This window comes from Anthonomus grandis, chromosome 15, assembly GCF_022605725.1.
Source record: "Anthonomus grandis grandis chromosome 15, icAntGran1.3, whole genome shotgun sequence".
In the NCBI taxonomy this organism is placed as follows: domain Eukaryota; kingdom Metazoa; phylum Arthropoda; class Insecta; order Coleoptera; family Curculionidae; genus Anthonomus; species Anthonomus grandis.
In genome coordinates this window covers 14,301,163-14,325,882 of record NC_065560.1, presented here as the reverse complement: position 1 = coordinate 14,325,882, position 24,720 = coordinate 14,301,163, and the positions used below count along the sequence as shown (strand labels likewise).

At 34.5% G+C, this 24,720-nt stretch overlaps 1 protein-coding gene and 1 long non-coding RNA gene across 3 annotated transcripts in view; both read right to left on the bottom strand.

Moving 5' to 3' along the window:
* Positions 1 to 1,380: 1,380 nt before the first annotated feature.
* The window catches only part of LOC126744942 (sialin-like), a 41,366-nt gene continuing 18,026 nt past the window's right edge, over positions 1,381 to 24,720 (bottom strand). For both annotated transcript variants that reach the window (XM_050452549.1, XM_050452550.1), the window contains exons 5-9: positions 2,345 to 2,493; positions 2,149 to 2,292; positions 1,955 to 2,087; positions 1,658 to 1,902; positions 1,381 to 1,605 (exon numbers count right to left, since the gene is read on the bottom strand). In XM_050452549.1, the coding sequence (XP_050308506.1) occupies positions 1,459 to 1,605; positions 1,658 to 1,902; positions 1,955 to 2,087; positions 2,149 to 2,292; positions 2,345 to 2,493 (818 nt within the window). In that variant the 3' untranslated portion in view covers positions 1,381 to 1,458. The remainder of the gene's footprint in view (positions 1,606 to 1,657; positions 1,903 to 1,954; positions 2,088 to 2,148; positions 2,293 to 2,344; positions 2,494 to 24,720) is intronic.
* LOC126744943 (uncharacterized) lies at positions 2,981 to 7,455 on the bottom strand. The gene is made up of 3 exons (XR_007663377.1): positions 7,076 to 7,455; positions 6,769 to 7,007; positions 2,981 to 6,650 (listed from the first exon to the last, which is right to left on the bottom strand). It is a non-coding gene; the product is annotated as an uncharacterized LOC126744943 (long non-coding RNA).

Here is a 24,720-nt window from a genome sequence, read left to right as displayed (position 1 = left end):
GGGAATCTTATTACTCCATTTATTATAATGCTTACTAAACTATTTTAAGGTCAATGTACTTATGGTAACCTAAACCTAACCTTGTAATATTTCCTTACTGGAATTAAAATTCTCAATTTATTCAAACATTATATACACATACTGTTTTACAATAGAGGGGTCATGCCTACGTTGATTTAACAACTTGTATGCAGTACTGTCCTCAAAAAAGTTGGGAAAAAAAACTAGTTTGTTGTACAACTATTCTTAAAAGTCTACAATATATACAGATATACAAGGTGTCCCGCACCACCGCACCCAAACTCCGCTAGAGCACACCAGATCCAACCCCAAGCCAAACGAGCCCAAACACCCGCCCCCGAGCAACAGGGCGCCGAAGCCCCAATTACGAAAAAGGGCAGTTATTTAATTAAAACCCTAACACCCTGCAGCCCGGAAACAAATGAAAACGGTACCACAACCCCCAGGACCACCCGACCCAGAATCAAATCCAGCACGCCGCGACAAAACCCGAATATAACGATACGGGACACCCCGTATAGCATACAAACCACTTATTAATAAGAAAAATATTTAAATAAATTTATGACTAGTAGACGAGGATGGCGACGATTGAACGGAGAGTCAGGGCTGGAGGTAGCTGTATCTAAAATAAGTTGTCAAAATAATTTGGATTTTCTAATAAGAAGGTTCTTGTTGCCTTTTAAATTTTTTTCTTGTTATTGGCAGAATTTTTTATAGCAATAGGAAGTCCATAGTATGTTACAAATCTTTGATATAAACTGTTATTCATAAAAGGTACTGGAATTCGCTTTTGTAATCTTGATCTAGTTATATAAGTACTTTCAGAAACAGGAGTATTTATTTTTATTGTAAAGCTCAAGGCACAGTGTGTAAGTCTTATATAAATCATCTGTAGGACTTCTAAAGGATTTTTTTTGTAGTTTTTAGGAATAAAATAGAATAATTGCTAATAAATATGTTGGAGTTTAATTATCCTTTTCAATAGCAAAATTAATGAGAACCGTAGAAGATGAAGAAGCATGGCGAAGGCTTACCATAAATAGTCACGACGCTCGAAATTCGACTAGAGAAAACCGTACAAACCGCCGTATTCCGTCTTGAGATTTACTAATATGATATAGCAAGATTAGACGTTAATATGATATTTTATTGACAACCGCTGAGGTGTCGAAGAACTACCTAAATAGGAAGTAAAAGTAAATAAAGCCGCAAAGGACTGAGTGTGTCAACTTGAAAGACTCCTCTTCTAAATATAACCAGTTTTGATATTACTTTCTTGGCTCCAGATGTGATTAATTTTAAAAAAGGTATGACTTATTCAATTATGTCCTGGGTACAGAAATGATTTCTCATAGATGCAGGATTATATAATTTTAATTAAATTTCGTTTTTATTAGACATCAGTTCACAATGAATTTAAAGATATATTAATTTCTATGTCGTTTCCGTTTCCGGTGGCTTCTCTTCCTTGTCATTCCATGGCTGAGTGGTGGCGGTACCAAATATTAAAAAAAATATACCGCAACCTGTATAAACTGCTCCACCGACACCGAAAACCAAACTCCAACTTTTAGAATTGTTCTTAAAAAAACGCAAAATCACTTTATATTTTTATTAGATATTTCTTTCTTACCCCAAATGCATTTAAAAGAGCTCCCATTAAGCTTGGCACAATAAATCCTGTCACACCACCAATAAAACTGATAATACCAAAAATCGTTCCTGCGAAATTTGGTGATAAATCAGTTGGATTTGCTAGATTGGTTACTACTACAGCGCCATTCAGACTCATACTAAACGTGAGCATTACAATTGCCGCTGTCGCGTCACATTTGGCAAGGGTTAGGAGACCCATAAGAATTCCTGGGATTATATGAGCTGAAAATATGGCTTCAATTTTTTTTATTATTATAGAATAATCCATACTTACAAACAAAAAGAAATCCTTTAAGGATGATAATTCTCTTATATTTCTTACGCTTTAAAAAGTCTCCCAAAAAGCCAAATCCGAATCCGAGAATTAATCGTGCAAATGACGGTAGAGATGAGAAAACTCCTGATTTCTAAAGAATAATAAATATAAAGTAACCGCCATGATCCAGATAAATTCAATTAAAATTTCACCTTAATGTCTTGTCCAATATACTCTTTCATGAACTTTGGTACGCATATCAATTGGGTGTACAAACCCCATAAGTTGCCCCAGTGGAGAATACAAAGGGTCCAAAATGGAAATGACAAGAAAATTTCTTTAAATGGAGGTATACCCTAAAAGACGACAACAGTTAAGTAAATAATTTATTTTTTATATTAATTATACCTTAGTTTTCTTTACAGTACCAGCCTGGCACTCTTTAATGAAATTAACTTCTTGCTCTCCAATAAATCGATGCTCATCTGGTCGATCCCCACTGCATAGATAGAATACTACCAAGAAAATCACGATTTGTAGCGAAAATATGTGGAAACCTAAAACATTTTATTAAATAAAGAAGGTTACATGAACATTTACAACAAGAATTTTTGACATGAATTTACACAAAGAAGTAAATATGCTGTTTGAATGACAATTTAATATACTCTAATGTGAATATAAATTTATGAAGACTTATTTCGACTTCCTATGTTTAATATAGTAAAATTAATGCATTAAGCAAACTAAGCTTTGTTATTATTAACTTCAATAGGACTATTGACAATTTAAAACTTAAAATTAGGCATAGATCTAGTCAAGTTTGCTATTGGTTCTTGTGGGATGGTAAGCCCCTCTTCTTCTACTGCAACAATAAATTCTGGGATCGAGTTTGGGGTATGAAGCCTAGTTCGAATTACAAGCGCTTTAGCTCATCCCATATTTATTCACTCGAATTTAGATTAGGGCTGTGTGCCTGGGCTACGCCATAACCCGAAAATAACTTCTGAAATGTAATCTTGCACGATTCTTGTGGTGTGTGATTCTTCCTCAGAGGCTCGTTCAAGATATTATCGTGTATTCAGGAACACACACTCAGCATGCTATTGCTAAAGAAAAAAATCACATATTTCAATTAATTTTCTGCAAAAAGATGTTTGGACTAACGCAAACGTCAGATTAAATCAGATTAATTATAAGCCTAACTTTCGAATCCTACTAGAGCTAACTGATATATCAAATATAAATAAATATTATGCTCAATGCAATACAATACTGCTGATACAATCATTAATAATCAGCATCAGAATAAAACTACACCCCTGATTTTTAATCTATTAGATGAGCCTAGTTTGTATCACCACATAAACTTAATTAAAATAAGAGATATAAAATTGTGTCTGCCTTTCTGTAAAAATTCACTATTAAATATCATAAATACGGGTATTTATGAACATATTTTTTACCTTTGGAAGAAGCGATTATCTTTCCTCTAACAAAAGTCAATGACGTACAAGAAGTCAAAGATTTAAGGCCTATAAGTATTTTATCAGAATTATCTAAGAGAAGAAAAGCATATCTATGAACAAATGCGGTTATTTTTAGATAAATTCTCTATTATTCCTAGTAGCCAGTCTGGTTTCCGCAAAAATTTTAGTACCACTACGTGTCTCGTGAAGCTGACTGACGGCATTAGATTAAATCAAGCAAATCATAATGTCTTAGGGCTTCTGGATTTTCGCAAGGCATTTGACACTCTAGATCATAATATGGTTCTAGCAAAATTACATTACTTATCTTGCACGTGTGTTCAGTTTTTTGATTGCCATCTTAAAGATCGTTCTCAATGTGTCTTGTTATACAATAATGTTTAAATAGGAAATCCGATTACTTACCCATGAGCAAAGAAGTTCCACAATGCTCTATCTTGGGCCCTCTTTTATTTTTATTTTAAGTAGCTGATATGTATAAAGCTAAACGACATTCCAAATTATTACAATATGCTGATGATTTTCAACTTTATATGTTAATTGCCTTGCCTAATTTAGGACAATTTCAACCGAACTTTAGCAAAGACTTAAACAATATGACTATACAATAGCTCATACTTTCAAGTTAAATAGTAAGAAACACTCACTTGTGTTATTTGGAATAAACAAGAATTTAATTGACCAACATTTCAATAGTTTAAAGATTTATATAACTCAACAGCTAATCAGTATAGTGCCAACGCAAAAAAATTTGGGTATAACTTTTGATTCTCGGCTTTCTTTTGAATCGCACATACATAGTATGCTTGGTTTGTGTACTTTTAATTAATAAACTTCGTTTCATAACCATTTTTAATATTATTTAAAACATTCTGTATAATTAATTGTAGTTATTTGATTGATATTTCGTACATCGATCTAAAATAGCACTATAAAATGTAGAGGGGTACATCATAAGTATTCTTGACAGCATCCACTTTCTGCAGCCATTTTCCAACCAATATATTTTCCACAACATCCTGTCAATAATAGAGGCAGAGGACGTAGAGTTACCATTGAATTAGCAGTTTTAGTATGTCAAGATTTAATGCCACAGGTTGTTACCAAAGAAACATTGGACAATATTTTAATTTTGGAATTAGCGAAACTACTGCAAGTCGTTGGTTCCATAAAACTACTAAAATTAGGACCATCAGCTTGCTGACCGATTCATTCATTTTTCAAATACAAGAGATGAGAGGCAACTTAATAAATTAAGATTTATGGAGAGATCTAATTTTCCTGGTGTTATAAGTGCTATTGATTGCACCCATGTTGCCATATTAAAACCAAAAGTGGATGAACACAACAAATTTTTGTAATTTTCCATGAATTTAATTATTATTTCCCTATGGGTAGTGGTGGTTTAAAAAAATATTTTTTTATTTTAAAGAAATGTGGGCATATATTTAAATAAAAAAACACGGAAGCGAAAAAATTAAAACAAATGAAAATTCTTAGAGTGTTTATCAATAGAAAAGACAATTTAAGTTTCCATCTGTCAAATATTAGAGAAAATAATAAATTATATACCAACAAATCTCGTTGGAATCACCCTTCTCGTCGCGATCGAATTCGAAGTCGTGATCGTACGAGATCGAGTCGTAATTTTAGAATCCTAGCCCTGAAATACATACCACCAAAGGTTCGACTAACCTCAAAAATGGCGACAATACAATCGAAAAGTTTTCGTCTGAAAATCTTTTACTCCGTAAACTAGTTCATGATATGGAGTCTATTCAATTTAATTTTTGCGAAACATATGCGTTGTCTCTTATATATTTTTTCCTGCGTCGTTCCTCATTGCTCTAGACCTATACCCAATCTGCAGTATTATTTTTTTTATGAATACAAGTCAATACCGCTCTGTTCGTGAGTGTGACTAAACTGAAATATCTTCTTTTGTACTTCGTCGTAGTTTTAGTTCTATTAGGTTGTAAGGTCATTTCGCACCGATTTATTCTGGCGATGATTTGGCGTATTGGTTATTTATAATCGTGAAATATTTCTTATTTGTCTAAGACATTTTGTACTATCTATCTTTTTCTCTATGTAATGTATTTCTTGTATTTTGGGCAAATAAAACATGTTGAATTTGAATTAAATTAAGCACTCTGCTCTTCAAATCAGCAATCTACAAATCACTCTTTTGGTCTTCGGTACACTTTCGTTTTTCGTTCCCTATCATGGAGGCGTGTTCTGGTCTTATCTGGGAACAGAACAAATTCCCATTGTTCCAACGTCCAATTTAGATGTTCACTTGTAAAACGCAGGCATGCTTAATAGTACTAGCGGTACGCCAAAAGATACTGCATTTTTTGATACCAAGGTGCCACTTGGCACAGATGTTCCTTAGAACCATTTAGACGATTTGGCCCGAAGAACACTCTAGATTTTCCGTGTGGGTAGATTTTGGGGAAGTGGGGGTAATAATTAAGAAAAAAATAAATTTACCCTAGCGGCGAGATCTGGGTGTCAATTTCATATAATTTGGACCCAAGCAATTTAATGGTCTTGCCAAAAATGTAATGCAGATACTGGAAGTCTGTCAAAAGCCGCCATTTTTAAAAAATGGCCGACTTTTGATTGAATTTTGTCTTTAACCAAAAGTTCGAGTCTATCGGGTCGTGTAAGGTGTCTAAACTTATGTTTTCCGGGTCAAGGAGTTCATTTATAATATTGAAAATAGCCCACGGGTATTGAAAGTGTATATGAAAGACTGTAATAATATTTTATTATATATATTTATGTATTTATATCCCATAAAAACAACGTAAAAATACACATTAACAAATAAAAATTAACAACAGCAACAAATAAAACAAAAATATAAGGTTTAATATAAAAACTAAATATAAGGGTACAGAAATATGAAGTATCTAAATTATAAACTACTAAACTATGAACTATCGCCAAGTACGTCCCTGTCTTTTTCGGCGTTATTCCCACTAAAACAAATTGCACATAAAAATAAATATAGGAGGTTCGGTAGTAGATTGTATCGGAAATATTCAATAAATTTACCCTTTATTTGAGCAATCCCCCATACATTTTTGGCATGCAGGGGAACATGGCAGTCCCTGTCGCCGGCAGCTGCACCGAAGTGTCTCGCAGCCTGACACGCAGCCACATCTATCTAAAGCACGAACTGCCTTCCAAACCTGTGGCAACATGGACCACAAAACCTTCCAAAAATGAACCTCAAGATCAAGAGTCCATCATTGTCTCGCAGCCTGTCACGCAGCCACATCTATCTAAAGCACGAGCTGCCTTCCAAACCTGTGGTAACTTGGACCACAAAACCTTCCAATGATTAACCTCAAGATCAAGAGTCCATCCCCATCCTTCAGGACTTGTGCAATTTTCCTTTACAAGATTTGCACAGCCCCAGATGTGACCAGCGACATACGCTGCTCTCTTTATGTGCTTCTCCAATGCAGCGCGTGTTGGAGGAATTGAAGCTAGGTGTTTACCGTCTAAACAAACATAAGACAAACGTCTGAAACAAACTTTCTCACCTCATTTATACCTAGACGTGAATTCTGAAAAATAAATGTTTCATTTACTGTGTACTATTTTCCCAATACATTTAAAGATAAAATAGTCTTACCTCATTTGATTCCGATGTGCATACGCCATACAGTTTTATGGTAAATTTCTCAAAAAATATGGTTAAAGTCCGCATATACGATCGGACTAATTTCGGTTTGTGGGTTGGAAATCTCCTTAAAGACATAAGTGAAAATTTCGTCCCATGTTGCCCATGCAAAACGCTTGCCCTTGCCACGAAAAAAGGACGTGAAATCACTACCCGAAAAAGCGTGGAAACCTCGCAGTGCCTCAGATTTGTCGTCTCCAAGAGTCTGCGAAATTTGGTGAACACTAATATAGCATTGTTTAGATCCTACTCCATATTGCAGCCACAGATGCTTTAAACCTTTCTGACTGAGCTTTGGAAAAAAAGATACTAGAAGTACGAGAACATCTGTATCAGAACTTTGAACAATTATATTATGTAGTCCCGCATTCTCGATGGCGTTCTGATAGTGAATAATAAGTGGGTTATGCCCTTTTTTTCTTACCTCTTTAGCTTATATTTTATTGTGAAACTTATTTGATAATGGAATGAACTCATTTGCAAGTGTAACACTATTCTTCCGTCAGCCTCTTCCATATTCAAGAAAGAAACTCCGTTGAGAATTGTCAAGTCGGAATGTGATGCCACAATTGTGGAGTCAACATTCGTCACAAGCTGAATGTCTTTAAATTTGATGAGAAGTGTACGACTCAAAAATCGAAATAGATCTTCCTTATTAGTATCGTTGCGTAAATAGTCTGTCCAGTCAGAAGGCAGTTTATCTATGAAGAGATAAAAAATTTGAACTTATTTTTTAGAAAACCTTAAGGCCGGAATCTTTTATGTAAAGTTTGTTTATTTACCCTTTTCGGGAAGATTTACACGGCGCACTCCAATACCACGAGCAGAACGGGTGGCATGTTTTAGGCTATTCTGTAGGTACAAGTCCCATGCAATATCCACGCGTCTCACACTATGATTGGCAATAAATGAAGATCGAATGTAGGCCTCAATCTCAATAATAGGAATCGCGCAGGGGTCAGGGAGCACTGTCAATGATTTTAAAGGGTATCACAATATTATTGTTTGATACTTTTTCGGCCGTTTCGTGGGAAATTTTACCGGGGTTGACTCCACGTGATAAAATTTAACATTTTGCATTGGTTATAATGCATGAGTTATCTGGCTAAAAATCGCTTATGGTACATAGCATCCATTTTCGATAACCGTAGGTTATTTTTAATGTCATAAATGAATTTCCTGACCCCAAAAACATAAGTCTAGACACCTTACACGACCGGTTTACGTTAAAGATAAAATTGAATGAAAAGTCGGTCATTTTTTAAAAATGGCGGCTTTTTACAGACTGCCAGCATCTGTATGGCATTTTTTGGTACTACCATTAAATTCCTTCGGTTCAAATTATATGAAATTGACAGCCAGATCTCGCCTCTAGGGTAAATTTAATTTTTTGATTTTTTTTTTTTAATTTTAACCCCCCACCCCCTCTAAAATCTACCCACACGGAAAATTTCGAGTGTTCTTTGGGCCAAATCTTTTAAATGGTTCTAAAGAACATCTGTACCAAGTGGCACCTTGGTATCACAAAATGCAGTATTTTGCAAGAATTGCCGTTATACCGCTAGCATTATAATGATGACCTGGAGTAAGTTTTGAACTAATCGCAGATATTTTAGGTAATTTTACTGTAGCCTTTGCCGTACTATCCACTTACTAATAGCCATTCCTCGTACCTCACGCAGCTGTCGTTGCATTTAAACGGTATTAAGATGACGATTTCTTAATTTATTGACACAGTAAGTAACTTTTGGAATTTCGCACACAAATAAAAGCAGGCATTGATTATTCATATAAATCCTACTGCTCTAACCTTCAGCAAAATCTTTTAATTCAACCAAACAACTTTTGGAAGTTGATTCTAAGTTCCCAAAAAAACAATTATATGCCATGTAATATATATGGTACTATTAACATCATATCTCTCACAGAAAATGAAGTATAGAATATAGAATATAGCTGGACCCGATAAAATACCTGCATTTGTATGTCATACGCACAATGTATGCTTTTTGTAAACCGCTAACAATATTGTTTAATCTTGCCCTCAGAACTGGAGAATTTTCTTTGCTCTGGAAAAAATTAAAAAATCATTTCTGCTTATAAAAAAATTGATAAAAATCTTATCGATAGCTATTGGCTAGTTACACTTATTAACTACATTTCTAAAGGTTTTGAGCGGCTTCCTTATTCAGCATTATACTTTCCTGTGAAACATCTTAGAGACACTATATAGCATGACTTCATGAAAGGCAGATCCACTATTTATAATCTTATTACGATCACGGAATTTATGTCTATAAATGATAATTCTCAAGCTGATGTAGTCTATACAATTTCTGGAAAGCTTTCTTTAAGACCGTCTTGACCATTCAATTCTTAAATCAAATCTTTCTGACCAATTTGGATATTCATCTTGTTAAACTGCTCTTATCTCTTCTTATCGATTACTAAATGTCCTCAACATGTTGAATGCTTTGCTGAAGCGACACAGCTGAAGCGAAATAATAGCTCTTCAGGTGTACCACAAGGCTCCATACTGGGACCTCTACTTTTCAGCTTATTTATTAATACAATTTCTAAGGACCTGGAAGTAAACAGCTTATTATATTCCGATGTTAAAAAATTATATGTAAAATTGAGGACTGCATTAAACTTCAAGCAGTCATTTACTCAGTTAATAAATAGTGCAAGAACATCAACTTGCCTCTAAATGATGTATGGTTTCTTACTCCTTAAAAATTAACTGTGTTACTTACCAATACAAAATTGGAAATGTGACAAAGATCGACTCATTTTAAGGACTTGGCAGTCATTTTTTGATAACCCACTTTCATTTAAGTTGCATATCGAAGATATCATAAAAAGAAGAAAGCTGGGTTTTGCTGTCAACTCTACATTCTTTGAGAATATCTCTGGCATGAAACTCCCGTAATTTATCTATGTTTGTTCAATTTTAGAATATTCTTCCAGAGTCTGGTCGCCATACTATCAGAACCATATTCAAGAGCTTGAAAATATACAGCGAAAGTTTTTTAAATTCCTTTGGTTTAAATACGAATAAGTGTACCCGGAAACCGGCTTCTCACATGATTGTTTGCTTGAAAGATTTCAGGCAAAATCCTTACAGGAAAGAAGGGATTCGGCAGATTTACAGTTCTTATATAAATTAATTAATGGCATAATTGACTCGCCAGAGATCTTGCAACTTCTAAATTTATACACTCCTCAGTTCTCAGCTCGCAGTTCTCAAACTTTTTACCTTTCAATACATCGAACCAATATTACAATACATACAACTCTATACAGAAACAATGCGATATATTTAACTGTAGCCTAGCCGAAATTAAAAGAATTCACTTAGTTTAGATAATCTTGTTTACTTCTTTTTATATATTTATTAATAATTTATCATATCTATAATACTAATTTTATTTTGATAAGATGATTTCAAGTTTATATACATGGTTGAATTGAATTGAATTGACGAAACAGTGGGCTGCCAAGGCAGTTGTGCATATAGGTCTCCTGATAGACCCGTCATATCCCACCGGGGGTTACCAGAGCCCAACGGCATTAGAGAAACCGATAAGGCTCTCTGGTCTAAACGACTTAAAGTCGCTCGGTACACTGAAAGTGTTACCCAAGTATTTGAACCTGGCGCGCGTGAGTGCTGGGCACTCCCCGACTACATGGTCAACGGTTTCATCCTCCTCACAGCACCATCGGCATTCCGGGTTGTCCGCAATACCGATAGTATGGAGATGGCTTCTTAAGTGCCAGTGACCGGTTAAAAGACCTGTCACTAGCCGAATTTCGCGTCTTTTTAAGCGTAGTAGATTTTTGGTGAGACAGGCAGAGGGCAAATATATACATGGTTTACACTCTATTATTGGAGTTTTTCTGTTGAGTGATGTAGATAAATAAATAAATAATGACACTTTAAAACCTTTTGAGAAGAAATAAAAATGGCATTTGTTACTCAGTACTTTGTTTCTCAATTCCTCTATGTACAAATGTTCTCAATTTAAGCTAAGTAAAATTTAATTCTTTTTTGTGCTCTGCATAGTCTTTTTTTTCAAAATAATTTATTATTAAGAAAAGGATAAGAAATTGAGCCTTCATAAATTAAAAAAAAAAGCAGGAAGCATGTCAATGGCTTATAATTGCCAATACATCAAGGGTGTCAATTTGACATTGAACTTCAATTCAGAAAATATTTCAGTTAAAAAAATGCAGTCTATGACAGTTATTCCAAACCAGATTTTTCTCTTATATTTTTTTTTAACTCTCTATTTTTTGAGATATTCACATTGACACTTTTTAAAGTGACACCCTGTATAAATAACTAAATATACCTAGGACATATTTTAAAAGACTAAAAAATATTGCAGGTATAAGAATGAAATATATCCCCAATATATGCAACAGATATGCCTAGTATATACAGGGTGTTTCCTAACTACGGTACGAAACTATACAGGGTGAATCGTTAGGTCGTTTTATGGAAAAAAGTTCCTATGAACGTATGTCGGGAGTTGCTTTGTTTCTGAGATACAGGGATGAAGGTTCAAAAAAATAACGGTATTTTAAAAATACTATAACTATCCTTAAACCGATTTGGTTGAAATTTGGTGCAGTTATTTGAAGTTATAAGACGCTTATATAACTGTAACTAGATTGAAATTATTAGGTCCAGTGGCGTGTCAGTGGGCACCACATGCTTATTATTGAGAAAAAAACAAGGCCTATAATTAATTATTTTGCAGCTTTTTATTTGTTTTTGTATTTAAGCAACTAAAAATACAACTTTTTCGTATCTTATCTTATTATCTTCATATCTGGCTTTGTTTTCGAGAAAAAAAATTAAAGTATCTTTAACTCATTCTAAAAATTATCCATGGACGACAACATGAAATAAAAACCAATAAATTCGATAAACAATTTCGACCTTAAAGTACATGAGCAAAATGTCCACCCTCCAATGCACGACTTTTTGGTCTCTTGTGTCTTGTTTACTATGATAATAAACATTCAACTTCGACGATTTTTATTATCAGATTTTTGAAATACAACAAAATAACAAATACATTGCTTCTTATGACAAATAATTGGCAAGTCCATTCAAGTACCTCCTTTGTACCTACCTGCTTTGGAGACCAGCTGATAGTGATAGAATGGCTATAAGTAAAATTCAGCTGTCAATTAGGAGTGATTCACTACTCCATCATGAATAATTTTACTAACCATGAAATGACCGACATGCACTTTATTTATGGATTAGCAAATGGAAATGCGGAAGAAGCACGAAGAATTTACCAGGACAGATATCCTAACAGAGTAATTCCATGTGCAAAAACATTTAGAAAACTACATGCAAGATTATGTGAAACTGGGAGTTTTAATAAAAATATGGGTGGTGGAAGACCAGAAACTATAACAACGCCTGAACTGGAAGAAGCTATACTTGATGCGATAGAAGAAGATCCTTCCAATAGTATCAGGAAGATTGCACTGCAGCTTGAAGTCAGTTCAAAAACCGTTTGGAAAGTTCTAAAAAGAAACCTCCTGCATCCATATCACATACAGTGTGTACAAGCTCTACTGCCTCGGGATTTTCATCCAAGATTAATGTTTTGCAGGTGGTTGATTCATACGATGGCACACAATAATAATTTCCTACCAAATATTTTATTTACAGACGAGGCAAATTTTTCAAGAGATGCTATTATGAACTTCCACAATGATTATTTTTGGGCCGACGAAAATCCCCACGTTATTAGAGAAACTCATTTTCAGCAACAATTTTCGCTGAACGTTTGGATAGGAATTATTGGTGACTACCTAATTGGCCGATTTGTTTTACCGGCAAGATTAACAGATGAATCCTACACAGATTTCTTGCAACACCATTTACCCACTTTATTAGAAGAAGTACCCCTACAAGTAAGAGTCAACATGTGGTTTATGCACGACGGGGCTCCATCTCATTTCAGTGTTCTTGCTCGTCAGCATCTCGACGTCATCTACCCTAATTGCTGGATTGGACGTGCAGGACCTCAAAATTAGCCGGCTCGCAGTCCTGATATGAATCCCCTGGATTACTACTTATGGGGCCATCTGAAGGCTCTTCTTTATAAAACTCCTGTTCTAGATGTGAATGACTTGAGGAATCGGATAATTGTCAATTGCGATATCTTAAGGGATACTCCAGGTATTTTTGAGCGTGTCAGACACTCAATGACAAATCGTTTGCAGTCGTGTATTATATCAGAAGGTGGGCATTTTGCTCATTTACTTTAAGGTCGAAATTGTTTATCGAATTAATTGGTTTTTATTTCATGTTGTCGTCCATGGATAATTTTTAGAATGAGTTAAAGATACTTTAATTTTTTTTTTCGAAAACAAAGCCAGATATGAAGATAATATAAGATACGAAAAAGTTGTATTTTTAGTTGCTTAAATACAAAAATAAATAAAAAGCTGCAAAACAATTATTGGCCTTGTTTTTTTCTCAACAATAAGCATGTGGTGCCCACTGACACGCCACTGGACCTAATAATTTCAATCTAGTTACAGCTAAATAAGCGTCTTATAACTTCAAATAACTGCACCAAATTTCAACCAAATCGGTTTAAGGATAGTTATAGTATTTTTAAAATACCGTTATTTTTTTGAACCTTCATCGCCCTGTATCTCAGAAACAAAGCAACTCCCGACATACGTTCATAGGAACTTTTCTTCATAAAACGACCTAACGATTCACCCTGTATAGTTTCGTACCGTAGTTAGGAAACACCCTGTATAAAAGATATTAAACAAAAAGTTAAATCATAAAATATAATTATAACATTAAACGACAACTACACAAAATTATTATTAATAAACGATATTATAATATGCGACCCGACTAATGCTCAAGACGGCAATGCCGCTCCGGCAGGAATCCTCCGTGACTCCCGAAGGACCATCCGCTTGACCATCTCAGGCACAAAGCGTTGCCAAATTTACGCTTTATTCTTTTTATTCAGGACGGCTCTAACACGGCCAGATTGACAAGGGACTCGATCTCGAGACACCTCCTCTTCATATGAAGAGGAGGCAAAAGTGCAAGTGGAAACATAGTTTCGGAACATTGCAGACCCACATACCGATAACAGTATCAAAATATATCAAAAGTTCAGAGGTACGTCTAAGAAAATCTTCGACCAGTACTTAACTTTTACTTGATATCTTAAGACTCAATTAACATAAATCATTAGTTTTATGTCACACCATAAGTTCAGAAGTACTCCTCAGGACTCTACCTGACCTGTACTTGACTTTAACAGTAAACAAAATAATTGTATAAGTTCAGAGGTACTCCTCAGGACTTTACCTGACCTGTACTTGACTTTAATACTGAATAAAATAATTGTATAAGTTCAGAGGTACTCTTCAGGACTTTACCTGACCTGTACTTGACTCTCTAACACGGCCACAAAAATAGCTGCTGTGCTTACCATCAAGTTCCTCACAACAGTTATCATAAAAAAAAATGACTTTAAACGATCCTTTGGTGCTGTTTGGACTCAACTAGGATTTTGTTGTTGGAGGAATACCAGATCTTTAATGCCAACAATTTTATTGTCTAGCCGCTTACTGTCAAATCTTTGCTTTTGCTCCTGAGCGCTTGATTTTAACCGCTCGTATGCGAGATTTCTATCTTTCGTTACATCAATAACGTCATTAGTATCAGAAACTGAATAACCGATTGCCTGAATTTTAGGAATATTTGTGTTTTTACCTATTAAAAGACGCAAGGGAGCAGTGGCGTATCCCCAGAAAAGCTAGGGAGAAAAGAAATATCTTTTATTTTCTCATAAAAAAAAAATTATTAATTTATTAATATGATATAATAAAAGTATGTTTAGTATGATATCGATATCTCATTACATTCCTACTTATCACGTGTTATTTGTTGTCATCTAAAGCGCGCGCTCGCCGCGTCGCGTCGTTGCACAGCATTATCATGTAGTTTCGTTTTCGTTAGTTATTTTACATTGTTGACACACGCGGCTGCTTTATTTGTATCCATATTTTCTGTTTTGTGCCATGGCCACATAGTTGCTATTAATTCGAGTAGTTACTTTTGCTTTATCTATATAAAATATGAAACGAGCGGGAGTGCAAAGCAATTTATTGAACTTTGTTAAGAAAATTAAACAAGCTGAAAATAATGATATTCCTACGTCCACCGCAGCTGATGCCTTACCAAATATTATAGAAAATGTCGAAGCACCCTCTACTTCTTCAACAGAGATAACGACTTTATTCTCAGAAAAACACCGCCAAATTTTCCTGTTAATGATGTTAGCACTATTTTAGCAAATAAGTTAACTGAGGAACAGTATATTAGTATAATGAGCGAAATTTGGACTCCGCCGATAAATTTCAATTTTCCAGCGAAGAAAGAAGGGAAATTTACAAGAAAATTTAATAGAACCTATTTAGAACAGTATAAGTGGCTAGTGTACTCTTTAAAAGAATATGGAGTTTATTGTAAATATTGCGCCTTTTTTTGCAAAAGAGAAGTCGGCTACACTAGTAGTCAGCAAGTAGGTATGCTTTGTATGGAACCTTATCGCAAATGGAAGAAATGCGCTGAAAAGCTAAGACTTCATGAACAGACAGAATACCATAAGAGGTCAGTTTTAGATTATGTTAACAGGAAACAAGTAATAGAAAATAAGCAAATGTCAATAGAAACATTATTGTTTACTAGTCGCATAAAACAGGCACAAGAAAATAGATTAAAATTAACACCTATTATAAAAACTATCATATTTTGTGGGCGAAATGGTCTTCCATTAAGGGGGCATCGAGATTCTGAACGCTTATCCTTGAAACTAACTTATAAAATAACTTGAAAACATTGTCTTGCACACCTGGTGAACGTAAATTTCGATCTTTGTTAAAATTTCGAATTGATGCGGGTGATGAAATTTTGAAAAAACATATATTGAGTTAATAACGCAACATATTTAAGTAGTACAATACAAAACGAAATAATAAATGCATGTAACACAAATATTTTATGAAAAATAATAGCAGAAGTAAAATCTGCAAAATATTATGCAATCTTGGCAGATGAGACAACTGATATTGCCAAAATAGAGCAGTTTGTTCTTTGCGTTCGGTACGTATGCGATAATTTATCTATTAAAGAGTCCTTTCTTCAATTTATTTCTGTAACTTCAACCACTGAGCATAATTTAGCAAAAACAATTATCGAAAATTTGACAACCTGGGGTTTAGATTAAAATAATCTTAAAGGCCAGGGTTACGATGGAGCAGCGGCAATGAGTGGTCAGTTTTCTGGGGTACAGGCTATTATAAGAAAGGAATATCCTACAGCTTTATATGTTCATTGCGTCTCACACTCCCTTAACCTTGCTATATCCGATGCATGTTCTGTCCAGGCTGTACGAAATTGCATGGGTGTTATTGAAAATGCTTACAATTTTTTTAATACTCCCAAACGTCAAAATATTTTAACTAAAAAAGTAAATGAAATGCCGGATAATGAGAGATCAAGACGAGACAGATTAAAACAACTTTGTGCTACTAGATGGGTTCAAAGACAAGATTCAGTAAGCGTAATGAGAGAGCTTTTAAATTCTGTGGTATTGGCTTTAGAAGAAATAGCTGAGTGGCCAGACAAAGAAACATCTACTTGTAGCAAGTTGTTACTAAACACCTTAAGTACATCAGAATTCCTCATTACTCTTTATGTAATTGAACATGTTTTTGCATTTACCACTCCGTTATCAAAGTTGCTGCAATCAGTTAATATTGATTTAGGCAAAGCAATATTACTGGCTGAAGATTGCTTAAAAGAGCTTAAAGATTTACGTCATAAAGCAGATAATAGTTTTGCAACTATTTTTGCAGAGGTAAAAAAAAATATAAACAAATTATTTGGTTTAGAAATAACAAAACAACGCATAACTAGCAGACAAAAAAATAGGGCAAATTTTGAAACTAACACAACTAAAGAATATTTCAGAATATCAATATTTATTCCGTTTTTAGATTGCGTCTTATTACAATTAGAAGAGAGATTTGTTAAACATAAAGATATATTACAATCATTTAACTGTCTGATTCCATCAGTAAATAAGAAACTTGATAATCAACTTCAAAGTCTTAAGTATTTGGTAAATTTTTATAAAAATGATTTAGAAAATTGTTCATTTACTATGGTTTCTGCTGAGCTCAAACTTTGGTATAGAAAATTTGAAGCCTGTGCACCAGAAAAATATCTGAGCTTCGCTCTCGATGCCCTAGTAATGTGTGATCAGGATATATTTTCCAATATATTTATACTGTTAAAGATTTTTTGTACTTTACCTGTAAGCACAGCCACCCCTGAAAGAAAATTTTCTACACTTAAATTGTTAAAGACTTACTTACGAAATACAATAAGTAAAGACAGATTAAATGGTTTAACTCTTCTGTATGTATATCCAGAAATCTCAGTTAGTGCCGAGGAAGTACTTAACGAAATGCAGCTTAAATCGAGAAAACTTGATATTGTTATTTAGTTTTATTTATTGAGTTTGGATCTTGTTTAGTTTTTTTAGGAGTCAATTTGTTTTTGTAACTTTAGAATAATTTTTTGTTTGCCTTTTGCCTGTTTTACTATCCATATATTATATTAGTATCTTTTATTTTTCTTTATTTTTGTAGCTTTTAAATTAATAAAAGCATTTCAAAAACATGGTAATTATTTCTCCCTTCCTGATGAATAATACCATATCTCCGATAATAGGCCAAAAAAATTAACTAACATACACATACATACATATGTAAGTATATTGTATATTAAATGGTGATAAACCATGTTGCCCCCCCCACGAATGAATCCTGGATACGCCACTGCAAGGGAGAAAAGCTAGTTGTTTTATGTATAGTAGAATTAAGAGTTAATTGTAATTTAGGAAGCGCGCTCGCCCATTCTGACATATTATTTTGAACTTCAGCCGTCAATAAATTTAGTATTGTTGCGACGTATCGTTCAACTTGCCCATTACCGCAAGGCGCCCCAGTCGCAATCTGATGATGCTAAATATTAAGATCGAAAAATAAAGATTGTACTTTTCTATCTGTAAAATTTGTACCACGGTCACTTATAATACGCGTAGGCGTAGGCGTTCTACCAAACATCGTTATCGAGTTCTCTAACGTCTTACACATTTCTGCCCCGGTTAACGTTTTTAAAGGATATATTACATACTTCGTAAAAGCGTCCACAATAATTAATGCGTGTTTAAATCCAGCAGCGGTAATTTTAAACGGGCCAACGCAGACAATATGAATTGTGTGAAATTGTATATTTATTTTTTCAATCGGATGTAAAAAGCCCTGTTTTAGACCGCATGATTTTTTTGCTGTTATGCAAATCAAACATCTTGAAATACTATACTGTCGAACAAAGGAGGACATTCTTGGAAACCAAAATAATTCCCTGAGTTTTTCCAAAGATTTTTCCCAACCCACGTGACATTATTCGTCGTGATAAATACGAATCAAGGGGAGTCTGTTGCCTTTTGGCACATATAACCCCAATAAATTTTGATTTTTAAGAATTTTACGGTAGAGATATTCACTTTTTATTGTAAAATCGCTAACGATAGATTCTCCTGCCCGCACTTTGGCAAGAATTGCTTGAGTCCCTTATTTGTTGTAATTCTAGCCATGTTCCCTCAGTAATGACATTAATAGCGCGTGGCACCAATGGCGGATTGCAGCTAAAGAAATCTACTGAGCTACATATTTTCCCTTACGGTACTCGATTTCGAATTCAAAATTTTGTAAGTAAGCCTATCATCTAGCGACACGCGGTACAATATCCTTTTTGCGGGAAGTGGCTTTGATAGCATTACAGTCTGTACCAATTTTAAATTTTAAACCCAAAAGGCAATCTCCAGAATGTTTTACAGCATTGATTATTGCCAAAGTTTCGAGCTTGTAGGAATGGAATTTGGACTCTTCGGAAGTAGTTCGCTTGCTGAAGTAAGCCACAACTTTTAATTGAGAATCATGTTTTTGGAATAAAATGGCTCCATATCCAATAGCGCTCGCATCAGTGTGCAACTCAGTTACCAGAATTGGGTCAAAAATTGTTAGTAATTGTTGGGTAGATAAATGGTTAACAACATATTCTCTGGTCTCATTTTGTTCAGGGCCCCAGAAAAATAATTTTTTTTTCTTAGTGAGTTTTGTGATCCAAGCGGTTCTTGTGGCAAATTCAGGAATGAATTTTCGAAAATACCCAGCAAGCCCCATAAACTGACGAACCTGTTTAACGTTCTTAGGGACTGGGGAATTAAATAAAGCGTCAACTTTATTATGGCTAGGTTTGATACCATCAGCAGAAACATTTCTATCCAGATAATCTACAGAGGTTTTAAAAAACTTACATTTTTTGTTTAGGAAAAAACCGGCCCTTTTTAATGCTGTTAAAACTTGTTCTAATGCAATTAAACCCTCCTCAATTGTCTTTGCTGGGATCAGAACGTCATCCATGTAGACTAAAGCTACCGTATTTTTCAGGGGACCCAAAGCTTTATGAATAGCGCGCTGAAAGACAGCGGGGGCATTAGACAAACCAAATGGGACCCGCAAGTATTCATACTGACCATCTGGGGTCACGAAGGCGATTTTATCAATGGAGTCTTCCGCAATAGGGATTTGATGAAATCCCGCGGTCATATCGAGTACAGTAAAATATTTTGCATGTCCAAGGCGATCAAGTTGATCGTCGATAACGGGCAGGGGATATCGATCTTTAATAGTTATTCTACTTAATGCTTTGTAATCAACGCATAAACGATCGCTTCCATTTTGTTTTTTTACAAGTAATATTGGGCTGGCATATGATGACTCACTTTGTCTTATAATATTATTTATTAATAAATCAGATATAATATTTCGAACTTTTTCTCTTTCAATTGCCGACATGCGATATGGGTGATAATTAATTACTTTGTCACTAGTGAGTTTTATTTTTAACTCGGCCGTAGTAATCTTCGAAATATTATTTCCAAACGTAAACATTTCTTGAAATGATAGCAATAAATGTTTAAGATTTTCGGCGTCCTGTTTATCCAAGAAAGAAACCGCCGATTCAACTTAACTCTCGCGTTCATTTACGAGGCTTATCGATACATTGGGCGCCTTTGTTCGGATTAACCTTGTACCACTGCTATCGGTTACAATTTGGATATCGGAATATCGAACAACATTTCTTCCGATAATTGCTTCATAGTTTAAATCATAATCTTGCACTACGAAAAATAATACTTCGATTGCTAAACTTTCAAATTCCACTACAAGAGTTGATTAACCTATGGTCTTTATAGAATTATTCCCGAGGCCGGTTAGCAGTGTTACATGAGGTTCTATATGACAATTTAAAGAACGTGCCATACCTTCTTTAATTTAAGAACACTCAGCGCCTGTATCGATTAAACAATGCAACGGTGTACCTCTAATAATAGTTAAAGTTAATTTTTCTGGTAAGCCATGATCACAAAAATTAACCTTAATTAACCAAAATTTTCCGATTTTTGTTTCGCCCAGCAAGAGTCAATAGTATGACCTAATTTATGACAAAATACACATTTTATTTGAGATTTTGTTTCCTTTTGGCTATAGCTGCCCTCTTTATTAGATTGAAAATTATAAGAATTCTTAACTTTATGCGGGCAATTTATTTGAATATGATTTGGGGAATTACAAATAGAGCAACGTTTGGGCTTTACCAATAATTGACGTTTTGAAGACGAAGCCACTGCAAGTTCAAGTGGCCTTTTTCTTACGTATTTTGTGTAAATAGATAATAACACCAATAATTCATTTCTGGTCTTAACCCCACTATTAAGTGCACCCATTCGAACTGAAGTTTCCTTAATTTCACCAATTATTAAATCAATTAATTCAGTCTCGGAAAATTTAATTTTTGTACGATTAAATAAAAGCATTTTTTCTCTCGCATACTCACAGTATGTTTCGCAAGCCTCACTTGTAAATTCAACAGCTCGTTTCAGCTTCTCAGAAAGGTTCCGTTTTGGTGGAAACAATGCAATTAAATTGGCACTAAAAGTGTCCCAATCCCGGCTATCTGGCTCCCAGTTATCAAACCAGACTTTAGTTTCACCTTTTAACACAGTTCCGGCTCTGGCAACAATTTTCCGGCCACTCCAACCGAATTCCGTACAGAGTTTTTGAATTTCGTCATACCACGGGGATGCACCCGAATCTGCTTTTTTAGGATCGAACAAGGGTAACCGAATTAGCACTGGATTCTGCTATTTTGTGGATTTGTAGGCCAATCCCACTTCTGATAAAGGATATTAAACAAAAAGTTAAATCATAAAATAAAGTTATAACATTAAACGACAACTGCACAAAATTATTATTAATAAACGATATTATAATATGCGACCCGACTAATGCTCAAGACAGCAATGCCGCTCCGGCAGGAATCCTCCGTGACTCCCGCGCTTGACCATCTCAGGCACAAAGCGTTGCCAAATTTACGCTTTATTCTTTTTATTCAGGACGGCTCTAACATATATTATAGAAAATACAAAGATATTCCTGGTATATATGAATATGCCAATTAGATATTCTAGGCATATGCATGCATTGTGTTCCTGCTGTCGGGGTATAGTGCTCTCTGCTACCAAACAACTACTGCGGTTAAAAATATGCAAAATTCCGCTAGTGACGGGTTTTTTAACGGGACTCTGTCACCTAAGACGCCACCTCCACACCCTAGGTGTAAAGTAAAGTATTGTTACTATGGGCATTATAGTGATTATTATTTTTAGGATATACTATCTTATTAAAACATCCCTAAAATTTTATTATAGGTATGAAAAAAGGGAGCTAGTTATAAACATGATTATACAGCTATTAAAAACTTCATAAAGTTTATATTTAAAAATCAAATGTATAACGCAATATATTATTTTTGGATCACCCTGATTTAGATTTGCCATAGATGACAAGGTGTCCCCCTAGAAATTAAAATTGATATATCCTAGCGTTTGTCCCAAAACATACCATCACAAATAGCCAGAAAAGCCTCGAAATTTCAAAGAATAATGTAAAATATCCTAAAGTAATTTATTATATTTAATAAACGTATATTTTATAAACACCCTGTATTCATTTATAAGTGTCTCAACCGCCCGAGAATTATCTTATATCCTTGAAAATCTATACCCTAAACATAAATAATAATATAAGCAGAGATTGAGAGAGACCCAAAGAAGTAAAAGAGTCAGTGAGTGCTAGCACTTATAAAGAGCCATGTATATAGAGTGGTCATAGTTGACCAGGTGTGGTGGTGTTTGTCCACTAGGTGGATATTAGAATGGTTGTGATTGTTTTGTGCACAGGTTAATCATGTCGACATGTGAGTAATATTTTATATTGTTGTTGTATAAGTCCATGGCTAGAGTTTTATGGTATACCAGAGTTTGTCGCTGTTTAGCGAGGTATTACCAGGTTGTGGTCGATTGTGTAGCAATCGACAGGGATGCCCTCTGAGCGCGCAGTTGGTCTTGTGAGTTATAGAGGGCCCTCACTTGTCTTCTCGATTGACACATTTGGATTCTAAGATCTCGGTATATGTTATCTTAGTTTCCGAGTGTTGAGATGCTTACTGCTTAGCGGCAGTGGAGCGTCTGGGGTAGCCTTAACTATTTTAGGGGACACTAGTTAGTCGTCGAAGAAATAAGACATATATATGTAAATTATAGGCAAACATAAAGTAACTATATTGATGGTTGTTGGCATGACTGAATCAAGGGGACCGAGGTTCCCCGGTGAGTAAACTTAATCTTTATTAGATGGGTCAGTACAGTAAATCGTAAACATTTTTGTTTCATGGTACTCTCAATCTCTTGCTGTATACATGGTGGAGCTCGCTAAATGAATTGCATTGTCAATACTCACGTAAGTTTAATTTTAAAAATACCCAAATTTTACAATCAGGTGTGGGGTACAGCAATCAATTCTTTCACGAGCTCATAATGTACAAAGACGCAATATATATGTTTGTATGTATGTATATATGTATAACTACGAACTACGTTAAATATAATTTAATTTGAAATACTTATACAGTCACACCCTGTAGCCTGGTTCATATAATCAATACACGGGCCTAATTTCTTAGAGTGGGCACTTGACAAAAAGAATGCAAAGGCTGTCGAAATATGATATTTAAGTTCGAAAAAGGTTTTAGGAATTGTACCTAAATGAACAAGTGGAGGTCTGTTACATGTTTAATGTTTGGGTTTTTTTGAAAAAACAAAATTAAGCGGTAAGAGGCATAAAGGTCGATAATAAAAAAAAATAATTTATGACCCTAGAAAGTCAACTTAGGTAGTGATTTTGATTAAAGCAACCAAAAATATTTAGTGTCGTTATCACCTGTTCTTAGTTTTGAGCATTTATTTCACAGATTAATTTGCGGGTATAAACTTATTATTTATTTTATGTAAATTTTATTTATTTTGTGTAAAAGTATACATTGATTGGACTAGTTCTTTGAAAAACTTTAATAATTAGTGACTTAGTTAAATGAGTGATTCTGTTTATTAAGGATAGATTTGTTTGTGTTATTGCAGTTGAACTAACCTAGCTAGGTGAGTTTTTTTTAAGCGATTTAATTTGGGATAATATTTAATTATAGTAATAATAATTTATGGTCGTAGATTGAGATTAGTGTAGTGAAATATTCTTGCGAAATTTCGTTGTTGACAGGTGTCGTAAAGGATTTGGTAAAAGTGGTTCAAGTTAGTAATAAAACAGATCAACAAGTAACGAGGGTTTTTAATTCTCGAGATAATGTGGTCTCTAACTATAACCCAGAAGATCGTCGCCAGTCCATTGACAAGTGGTGTCAACGGATTGACGAGCTAAGGCATTTATACCATTAGAATGATGAAATGACCGTGTATAATGCGGACGTGTATAAAACTGTCGAGATTAACTGTAACTCAGATTTGGTACCACAGTTTGCCACAATAAATTATTCTTTAGCTTTTCTATTAAGACAAAATTTTCATGATATTCTAATGGAAATGGTATAGCGCGTCAAACGGTCGGAGGAATCTTATCTTATAATCTTATATTGCTTGACTTTTCCAAAGCATTTGACACCTTGGATCATCATTTGCTTTCAGCAAAATTGGCTTATTATGGCTTTGATAATGTTTCTTAAATGTTTTTTAGATCCTACTTATCCAACAGAAGGCAAATGGTGGTCTTGGAAGATCAGACTTTTTCAAATACCAAATATGTAACATCTGGAGTACCTCAGGGATCTGTTTTGGGACCTCTCTTATTTCTGATGTACGTTTCTAAATTGTTTAAAGTTGTAAAATACTACCAGATCCAGTAGTTCGCAGATGATATGCAAATTTATCATTCTTTTAAAGCTGAATCTGTATAAGACGAATCAAATCAAAGAAACGACGATCTTTTTAGAATTTCCTTCTTTTCTTCTCAAAATAATTTAAAACTCAATCCTTCAAAGT